The sequence below is a fragment of the Spea bombifrons genome, chromosome 1 (genome assembly GCF_027358695.1).
Source record: "Spea bombifrons isolate aSpeBom1 chromosome 1, aSpeBom1.2.pri, whole genome shotgun sequence".
Classification (NCBI taxonomy): domain Eukaryota; kingdom Metazoa; phylum Chordata; class Amphibia; order Anura; family Pelobatidae; genus Spea; species Spea bombifrons.
The window spans coordinates 115,230,300-115,241,609 of record NC_071087.1 but is presented as its reverse complement, the minus strand read 5'-3'; the positions used below and the strand labels follow the sequence as shown (position 1 = coordinate 115,241,609).

The 11,310-nt window shown below is 38.3% G+C and overlaps 1 protein-coding gene across 1 annotated transcript; it reads left to right on the top strand.

The window, feature by feature from the left end:
* Positions 1-6,489: 6,489 nt before the first annotated feature.
* On the top strand, positions 6,490-11,089 carry LOC128469762 (olfactory receptor 6B1-like). The gene is made up of 2 exons (XM_053451593.1): positions 6,490-6,565; positions 10,140-11,089. The coding sequence occupies exons 1-2, from the start codon at positions 6,490-6,492 to the stop codon at positions 11,087-11,089; spliced, it is 1,026 nt and encodes a 341-aa protein (XP_053307568.1).
* Positions 11,090-11,310: the final 221 nt, after the last annotated feature.

Below are 11,310 nucleotides of genomic sequence, written 5' to 3'. Positions count from 1 at the left end.
GCTCCTTACCCCTGTGACCACCGACTTTAAATAACCCTCCTCTAAAACTCCTCCCACAAATCCTACAGTTGCCACCTTAGCCTAGCCATGGTCTGCACTCTGGGCCCAATATAGCCCATTCTGGCCCCCAAGGACTTTATTCTATATTTCACATTGTCACTTCATTCAAAACAGTGTTTAAATATATTTTCCCCAGCAGTAATAGGAAAAAGATGTCAGTTCTCAGACAGGGATGGCATGTTTCAATGTCTGCCTCCAATCTCCTCTCTTCTCTTTTCATCTTTTGAACTACATTGTGTCCCTCTCTTCTCCTTAATTGCCATGTGTGTGGCTGTGATCTACCGGCCTCCTGGGTGACTTCAATATACTTCAATATACCGATTGATGACCCATCCTCACCTGCTGCTTCCAAACTGCTGTCACTCGCCTCATTTCTTGGTCTCTCTCAATGGACCAATCCACCTAGAGGACCCAACATACCTAGTGTTTTTCCAAATTTGTTCAATATCTCCAACTATCCCTTCTCTCTTTGTGACCACAGTCTATTAATGCTTAACCTTGCCATATCTCCCATACCTCCTCTCACTAAAAAAACTTCAAACCTTCTGTAACCTCAGTGACCTTAACACTATTTTGCTTACTAAAACACGTCTGCCACTTCTCTCATGTATCTCTTCCTCCTCCTGTCCTGATTTTGCCACAGCTCAGTATAACCATACGCTAGCACCAGTCCTACATATGGCTGCTCGTGTAACTGTCCGCCACACTCTACAGCATCCACCTCAGCCATGGAATTCCACACAAACCCTTCTTCTCCATGCTCACTTTACACATTACAAACTCTTGCTCCATTTCTATACCATATATCAGCCCTCCATCTCTCCAAACAAACCTATTGTATTTTATTAATCTCCTCCCTTTCCCATAACCCTAATTGTCTGTTCTAGACATTTAACACCCTTATCTGCCAAACAGCACCTCCCTCACCTTCCAACTTCTCCAGCTAAGAGCTTGCCACCTACTTTAAAAACAAAATTGACACCATCAGGCATAAGGTCCTCCCCATGACGTCAATCAGATGGTAACTCTACCTCACTCCTCGCCACAACCAACCCTCAACTGCTTCGGCCCGGTCACACCTACTGAAGTTTCTGAGGTTCTATCTTACCCCAACCTCACCTCCTGCCCTCTCGACCCTCTACCCTTAAATTTTCTATTATCCCTTTATGAAGCAGTTCTCTCCTACTGTTTCACTTCCCCATCAACCACTGACTAGATAGTAAGCTCGGAAGAGCAGGACCCTCTTCTCTTTTTGTAATAGTTTATTATTGTTTGTGAATTTAAAATATTCTATTGACTCTATAGTAACAGCGCTACAGAAGTTGCTGGCACTCTATAAATGTAATGTAATTGTTTAAAAGTATAGGGAACGATTTCAGAGATACTAAAAAGGCCACATAATTTTATCATGCTAGATGGCCAATAGAGAGCACTCACTGGGGTGCTGTAAGGAACCTCAAACCAGAAGGATACAGTAAGTTCAGTTTAATCACACATTCATTTACAAATAGTAAAAAAATAATGAAAACGATACAGTTCAGGAGCATAGTCAAATACACGAGAATAGTCACATACACGAGAATACAGGATACAATACAGGAACATACTTGAAGTTTAGAAACAGGGAGGTACTGAAACTTTGCAGCAAAATAGCCAGAGCATAGCAGGAAAGGGGCTGGCTAGTGAGCAACTAATCAGGTAAATATGTTAACAGAGTAAAAAAAGTGGAGCATGGAAAGGATGGAAACCCTGACAGGTGCACTCTTGGCCCAAATAATGGGGCTGTCAGCTGGGCTACTTACTATGAACGGCCATAGCTTGACTGCCCCTCCGTATGCACAATTTTTCTTCAAAAGAAAACATGAATACAATCCATAGTAAACAGTCACTTTGTTACCTTTTTTGGAACATAGCGGGAAATTGGAACTTACTTGGAACTTGTCAATTAAGAGAAAAAAAAGTCCAAACACACTGGACAGATCCTCGTTAAGGCTTTATAAACCCCTTGAAGGACAGCCTGCTACTTCACCGTGTTTACCAGTAAATCCAGAGGCACCTCTATCTTAATCTCTAAACATATCTCTTGCACAGTAGAGTGCACAATTTAAGACGTAAGGGACGTTACATTATATTAAAGAGAAAAAATGAAAATGAGCAGTTCACTTTGGTCCACTAATATGTACCCAGTTCAACTAGATTTTCTTGCAGACTTATACACTACACTGACAGACACACCAACCCCCAACCGTATCTTGGGTGGTGATTTCAATCGGGTCCCATAATATCCGGTTACCTGACCCTACTACTCCTGTACCCTGGGTCAGCCTTCCCAATTTTTCCAAAATGGCCACCAACTTAGTAAAATTATATATGGGCTTAACATGACTTGTAACTTACATGATATTGACTGCAACGGATTTCCTCATACAAGTAATAGTAATAAAAAGGGTGTTGGAAAACCTGTGAAAAATAAATGTTGATACTGAGTAAAAACTTATAGACATTGGTCCATCAACAAAAAAAGAATGTGGACTCTTAATTCATGCAGATTTTCCTCAGTACATTTTTTTATCTTTCTTTTTCCAATTTTATCTGTGTTCTTTAATATATTTTTCTGCCCTGTTTCTATTAACACTGCCCTGTGTCCATTCACACTGCCCTGTGTCCATTCACAATGCCCTATGTCCCCTGTCCTGTCCCCAGAAAGCCCAAAATGAACAGAGGGGCTGCATGTCCGGGGCAAGCTGAAGTGAACAGCATATCCTTAGAAACCATATGGTGTAGTGGAGGTGGGGAATGGGCAACAGGAAGGGATGGAACAAAGAGATTATTATATAAATAGGATGCCCTTTCCCTGTTCCTGGCACTTTGTTGGAGGTCAGCAGGAGTTTTACAGAGCCCCTCCCTCCCTGTTTTTAGGTTATTTGGATGTATTTTGATAGGCGTTTTGTGTTTATGTGGTTCCTGTTAAGAATTTTTTTTTAGACGGTTTGTCAATGTTGAGGCGCTGGTATCCCTTAGTAATTTGGTGTATTGTTTTCCCTAGGGCAGGGTCCCTTTGGAAATGTAATGTGATTTACATCGATCCGCCTGCCAGTGTAGGGTTACGGCAGGCAGGAGTAATGTGGGCATTGGTTACAGTGGCTTGTTGCCATATGTTTTAGGAATATTTTAAGGTTTATTGTTGTTTACAAGGTGTATTGCTTGACAGAGAGAGCATCAAGCAGTGTTTGAGGAGTATTACTATTTTGAATGCTGTTTTGGGTACAATAAAAAAATCTAATAAACCGCTGTGGCCATACACTTTCCAACTAAATTTCAGTCTCCTGTGTTTTATTATTATGTTTTTTTATTAGGTTAACTTAATAAGCGGTACACAGTCATAAGCCTGTCCATTTGTGTACCATAGTTTTTGCCTAATCTGCAACATATTTTGTTCATTATCCTGCATCCACTGATCTATTTTCCAGCCCTCTATGTATTTATTATTACTACTATGTATTATGATTGTCTCCAAGTGCTGCCCTTCTCCTAATCATTTATGAATGATAATTTTGGCTCAGACCCGGCAGTAGGAGGATGATGTTGTCATACTTTCCTATTGAGGTGATTATAGAACTATTGAACCTAGATACTTATAAGACAGATATTTGACAGATCATGTTTTCCTATATTTAATGTAAAATTGCACGCTTGATTCTAAAATAGATATCTCCTTATACATAGAAGATATTGACAATGTCAGTATCAAGAAATGCTTATGATAACTTTTAACATTGTATGTTTCAAATTTGAATGCTAGCCACCTTGTATTCAATATCAATATAATTTGAATGAGGCTCTAAATTAGATATTTGCCACAAACAAAAATAAATTAAAAGGCCAGTTGGGATTACATGTGTGAGCTAAGTGGTATCTGGGGAAGTTTATGGTAGAACATCTAATTATCACTGCTTCATTGTGCTTCTCATTAACAAGGTTCAACAAACAATCCCTGTGGATCTAAGTTGCCATTAATTTCATCACCTTCCAAAACAAACTAACAATGACACCAGAAGCTGAACTGAAACTGGATTGTGTATTACCAATGAGACCTATTAATGATTTGGTGTTTTTTTTTTTGCAAACTGTTATGTTAATTAATGTGTTGTCAGAAAGCTGGAATTAAAAAATACATATACTAAACAAAAGTACTACTAATAAAATATATTGTACATTTGTAAATTATTTGAATTGAAATATAGGTTTAAATATAAAGCAAAACTATTTTGCAAGAACTTTATACATATGAAATGTAATTAAAATTTATAAATGTTACATATTCCATATGATTGAAGTAAAAAGTATCAAGATCCATTATATATAACCTTTAAAATGTTAACATTTTTGAATTCCAACTTTAAAATAAAATATATCCAAGCAATAGAATCATAGCCGATATGTGTTATTAATTGGTAGCTAAAGTGGACTACCCATACTATATTTAAAAGAAAAAGTGGTATAACTTGACTTTGTTACTATTCCAACCAGATATGATACAGAAATATACAGGGTACAGTATATTTAAGCTTGCCTATGTGAGATCTTTGCAGGTGAGCAGGTTCTCTATTACATCTCCATTCTCTGATCACACCTGGAACATGACCAACTTAAGATAATGTTTTAGCTTTGGAAACAAGCAGGTCTTATATTGACCATTTACCCCATTTTGTGACAATGGCTGTTTTATTGTTTCTGGAGTGTTTGTCTTTAGCTGTAATTTCCTTCTTTCTCATTTACGGAACCCACACAAATTACCGTATTTGCTCGATTATAAGACAAGGTTTTTATAATCGGGGTCGTCTTATAACCAGACCTCAAATAAAGGTCTGACTATGAGACCCAGATCCCCTGCAGCGCTGGAGGGGACTTGGATCCTCCTGTCTTACCCCACCATTTAACACCTCCCACACACACACTTACCGGTGCTTCCGACTCCCTGCTGTGTAGCCGGGGCAGCGGGTTGACGTCTACGCGATTCGCGTAGGCAACTTCCGCTGCAGCCAGAAGGAGGTGCGGTTAGCAGCGCGGGTTGTCTGCGTCCATCGCGCAGACCTTCCCCAACTGTCAGAGAGAATTCCCCGCACCTCTCTGACAGTCGGGGAAGGTCTGCGCGATGGACGCAGACAACCCGCGCTGCTAACCGCACCTCCTTCCGGCTGCAACGGAAGTTTCCTACGCGAATCGCATAGACGTCAACCCGCGCCCTGGCTACACAGCAGGGAGACGGAAGCACTGGTAAGTGTGTGTGTGTGGGGGGGTGAGTGTTAAATGGGGGCATAAGGCATTTCTGTAGGCAGAGTGCGCTATGAAATGCCTTTTAACCCCCATAATGCCACTCTGCCTCCAGAAATGCCTTTTAACCTTCTATATGCCACTCTGCCTCCTGAAATGCCTTATACCTCCCTATATGCCACTCTGCCCCATAATATGCCTTTTAACGCCCTAAATGCCAGAGTGGCATATAGGGGTATAAGGCATTTCTGGAGGCAGAGTGGCACATATGGGGTCAAAAGGCATATCATGGGGCACAGTGGCATTTAGAGGGTTAAAAGGCATATCATGGGCCACAGTGCCATATAGGATTTGCAAGCCTGGGGGGCAGATGTGCATAACTGGGGGGGGGATAAAAGGAAATAAAAACCAAAAAAATTTTTTTCTCAATCATAGCTTTTATTAAAAAAATAGTTTACATGAATTAACATTAACTAGTAAAAGTTTTTTCCTATAGGGTCATCTTATATTCAGGCTTTTCCTTTTTTTTCCCTAAATTAATATTCAGATTTTGGTGGGTCATCTTATAATCGAGCAAATACGGTATATATATTGTGTTTTTCAGGACAGGAAGGGCTTTCTTTAGATACCATTAATTTGATAATATCACCTTATTCACTTTTAAAAAAAAGTATTTTTCTGACTTTTATTTGAAAAACATATTTTACTCATCTACAAAAGCTACATGGATTCTACTACTTGTCCTGAGTATATATGTGTGTGTGTTAAGGCAGTGTATGTTTTATGTGTGTTAAGGCAGTGTATGGGTATGTGAGTGTGTAAAGGCAGTGTATGTGTGTGTAAAGGCAGGTGTGTGTGTAAGAGCAGTGTATGTGCGTAAAGGCAGGTGTGTGTAAGGGCAGTGTATGTGTATATGTGTGTATAAAAGCAGTGTATGTGTATATGTGTGTGTAAGGGCAGTGTATGTGTGTGTGTGTGTGTGTGTATGTTAAGGGCAGTGTATGTGCATGTGTGTGTGTGTTAAGGGCAGTGTATGTGTATATGTTGTCAGATCCGCTGTCCCCCGTAATCCTGTGTCTGTCCGTCCGGCTCCCGGTTCGCCGATACACTTACCTCGTGGCGAGGTCAGGAGGAAGCGTCGGCTGGGTGCTCGGCATGGCGCTCGTGCTCCCCCTGCTGGACATGCGCGCTACTGCAGCTAGTTTTAGCAGCAGCTGCCGCGTTCTGGCAGGTAGGGGGCGCGCGTGACGTCAGCGTTGGGGGCGTGGTGGCTACCAGCGCCAAATTTAAAAATCCGGAAGCCCTGTTACCTGTACCCTGGTGTGGTCTTTTGCTGTTAACCTGTTCAGTAGCGTTCTATGGTGAATCTGACCTTGGCTTGTCCTGACTAACCTCTGATCTGTGATTTGGCTGTGTTTGTTCCTCCACGTGTATGCCCTGGATCGTCCGACTACCCGCTTTGGATTTGACCCATCTTCTGGCTGACTACCTTTATCTCTTTTTCCTCACCCAACTTCTCTACCTCTTTTTTCTGTTTTTCAAGCCTCTCTACCCTTTTTCTCTTGCTGTTCTCTTTCTTTCTGCCTTATTTTTGTACATTAATCAGAGACAGAAAAAGAGACCTCAAAGAGAAAAGACACTCCAAGAAGTTGGTAGAAAAAGTGTTCAGCAAGACAAAAAAGGATAGATTAGGTGGAGAGGGACGTGGAGAGGGACTCTTTTTGAAGATTATTTAAAGTTTTAATACAATACTAATTAATGTTAGCCCTTCCCGCTCCCCAGAAACAAACAATTACCGTTACTTACCATCTCCAGAACACACAATTACTGAAATAACTTATTATTTGTATTCAGCAATACCAACATGCATGGTTAAGTCATTTTCTCAGATGTACCAGAACTGGTACATGCGCATTTTAGTTTTCAATCTTAAAAACTGGCTAAGGATGAACTAGCATGCTTGATGGAGAGATCTGGCACCCTGAGACGTGCAGCTAAACTTGCTTCATATACTCTGCTTTTTTATGTTATATTTACTTAATATAATATTTTTAAAATAATTTTTAAATTATAATTGATATAAAATATTTAGACTTTTTCCTTTTTTGACTATTCTCAATAGTATTCACAAGTTATTTTTCATAAAATATATATGCTTACTTAAAGTAAGGAATAGCTATAACAGGTATAACCTGTTACACTTGGTGAATACATGCACATATTTACATAAACTGGTGGATAGGGATAAAATTGCTATAAAGTTTTACAATTTTAACAAAATCTATATGAAAATAGATGTATGAGTTCATCTTTAAATATGTTTTAAAGATATCTCTTGTCATAGTTGTACAGTTTCCCTTGTATTTAAAACATTACATTTGTAATATGCTAAATTAGTATAAGGTTAGCTCACGAGGGGGGTTAATAAAAAAAAAGTCCCAAGGGAATCTCAATTCTCAAATGCAATTTAAAAATATAAAATTACTCTAAGGAGAATAATTAGACAGTTAAAGAGTTTGGATAATAAAATGTAACCTCGAAGGGCTGGCTTGCTAAAATACATGCTATGTTGCCATATAAATACTTATTTCGGAGTAAAAGCATACATGTGCGAATGTGTGGGTATGAGTGTGTGCTCAAGAAACATTAGGGAGATCAGGAAAATGGAAACTTTTTTTTTTGCAGAATCCTCTAAATAAAAGAATAAACATCATTTAAGTGTTAAAACTGTTTTGAGTGGATTGAAGAAACAGTTGAAAAAAAGAGTAACAAGATCAATGAATTCTTCTATGTCAATTTTGACTGTGCCACAAGGTATGTACCTGTTTAATTTTTAGTTTTAGTTTGATTTAAAATGATCTCTAAATGGACACTACAGCTGTAATATGCACTTTAATACCTATGATAACTGTGTGATTCCCCATGTGCCTTTTTCGCTGCCTCCCATCTCATAGACTTGTAGAAGTGATTGGCCAAACAAATCTCGTTCTACTGGTGCCCATGTGGCACATGCAGTCAATTCTAGCACAAAATGCATGAGGATTTGCCGATCAGGTTTCAGTCAAGTGGGGTGCAAATGGGACAGCAAAGTGGGCATTGCATTGCGGCTTTGGAACTGCAGTTTCTCCTGATATAATAACTTTTATCATTTTAATCCATGTGCATATATATATATATATATATATATATATATATATTAACAAAGTTAATTCATATATAGAAACCTTAAAGATACACTCTGACTTCATCAGAATGCATTTGGCGTTGTGCCGTGTGCCAGCCCCTTTACCTGTGCACTGCTCAGTAGTGTGCATGTGTCAATACCTCCAGAGTCCTATCTAATGCTAATGCGCCTACAATGCTTACAATAAAGCTGAATCTGTAGTACTGTAACACTGATTCTCACATTGTTCTAAACTTTCTTTGGACACCTAAATTGAATCCAAGTGATGTTTCTTTGTATATGTTGACCAAGATCAATCACTGATCAGCTTCTCCAGGAAGAAAGTCTTAATTTCCACACATTGTCTTTATATAATGTAGAGCCAACTGAGACAACTTGCAAATTCTTGCAGGAGAAACATCTAGATCATTTGACAATATAGAGTGATACCAGGGAGTTTAAAAGCTTAACTCTTCTACAAACTCATTCTTTAGTGAATACACTGCTCTCCGTTACACAACTAGGTAGCCACTTAAGGAAGAAGCACATGAATTTATACAGGGGCCTGGGGGGCAAGTCTAGTCAAGTGGCCCATTGCTCCAACAAAGCGGCTGCGAGCGACATCGAAAGTGGCCGTCGTGCGGCAGTCACTCCACCGGCGCCTAATGAAATTAGACCAAAATTAGACCAAAAAAATCAATAACAATATTAATATATACTATATATATATATATATATATATATATAGAGAGAGAGAGAGAGAGAGAGAGAGAGAGAGAGAGAGAGAGAGAGAGAGAGAGAGAGGGAGAGAGAGAGAGAGATAACAGCAATCACAATCCTATTATGCCCAAGTTCTAGCATGTGCTGGCTGACTTAGCATGATAGGAGTGTGATTGCTGTTTGCAATTATATATATATATAAAAATTCTTTAAAAAAGCACCTAACTTTTAGGGTGCAGCCTATAATCGGGTGCAGCCTATAATCGAATATGGTAATAGTAAAAGAAAAATTCCTTTCTAAGAGCCTATACTTGTTATGTGCAGAATGGTGCAGGGATCAACCTGCAGAAGCCAGTGCAGTAGATGTAGCCAGTTGAACTTTGACAATCCTGTGTTGAAAATTACAATGCCAATTCCATGTATAGATGTACAAAAAAAGAAAAATATTCTTGGCACATGATGGCACACACTTAAGGGCAGTGTGTAAGACTGAGAACAATTATTACACGTTTTCTCATAATCTGGTGCTTAGTCATATGCTCAGTTGAAGGTGAAGGGTGACAAAATCATCTGGTAAGTGTTGAGTTTAGATTCTTACACTGGATCATTTAACAGTTTATGTATGTAATATAGCATGTTTAAAGCAAATAACAATCTAGGTTAACTCTAGGATAACTCAATTTAAATATTTTTCTATTATGCATTACAAATATATTTCATAATACTGAGCTCCAATGCAGATATTAAAAAATCCAGTCCATTACTCATTGTTGATGTACTCTGTATATGGTTACTGTGTGTATATATAGATATATATATATATATATATATATATATATATATATATATATATATATATATATATATATATATATAATGGATCATGTTGTATTAATTTCGTATACATCTTCTTCTGATGCAGATTACATAATCACATCATTGAACAATGAAAGCAAAGTGGAGGAATTTATTATTTTGGGATTTCCTGGAGCTACACCGTTACCGCACATTTTCTTCGTGCTACTAATGATTACCTACTTAGTAACTCTCTTAAGCAACTGCATGATTGTACTAATTATATCTACAGAACAAAATCTTCAAACGCCCATGTATTTTTACCTTCGAAGTTTCTCTTTGTTGGAAATTTGTTATGTTTCTGTTATTGTCCCCAAGTTACTGGCCACAATTACTCCACATGGAAAACTTATTTCATTTTGCAACTGCATAATGCAATTGTTTCTCTTCTTCTATTTTGCAGCTGCTGAGTGTTTCTTGTTGGGTATTATGGCATTTGACCGTTATTTGGCCATATGCAACCCCCTCCATTACTCTGCACTCATGAGTATTTACATGTGTCGAAATCTTATGCTAGGTTCCTGGCTGGGAAGTTTTGCTGTGACATTTCCAGCTGTCATGTCTATCTCCCAGCTTTCATTTTGTGGTAATAATTTTATTAACCATTTTTTTTGTGATGCACCCCCTCTTTTAAAGCTTTCATGTGGCAATACATCCTCAAGTGACCTTCTTGGCTTCATCTCTACCATTGTAGTAGTATTAACTTCATTCTGCACTATAATGTTCTCCTACCTTTATATTTTAAGAACAGTGCAAAAAATGTGTTCCTCTGAAGGACGAAAAAAAGCATTTTCCACTTGTGGTTCTCATTTGATTGTGGTTGTCATTTATTACAGCACTGTAACATTTATGTATGCTAGACCAAAATTGAGTTTTGCATTTACACTTAATCGAGTGGTTGCAGTGTTCTACACAGTAATAACACCTATTCTGAACCCTATGATATACTGTTTAAGGAATAGAATTGTTATAGATTCCATTAGAAAAAAAATATTATTTCTAAAAGATTTTCCATAGCATCTTGATAACATTCAAGAGTATTTCTGGGAATGGTTTGCAGGATAAAGATTATTTGGAAAGACTAAAGGATCCCAACAAATCCCAATACAACTTGCAAGAGAAATGAGATGTGAAGGAAATACATAAAAGGATTTCACAAAGTAAAGGAGAAGAAATGTTAGAATAAGAGGTCATAATCTAAAACTAGAGGGTCAGATGCTCAGATGTAATAGAAGGTA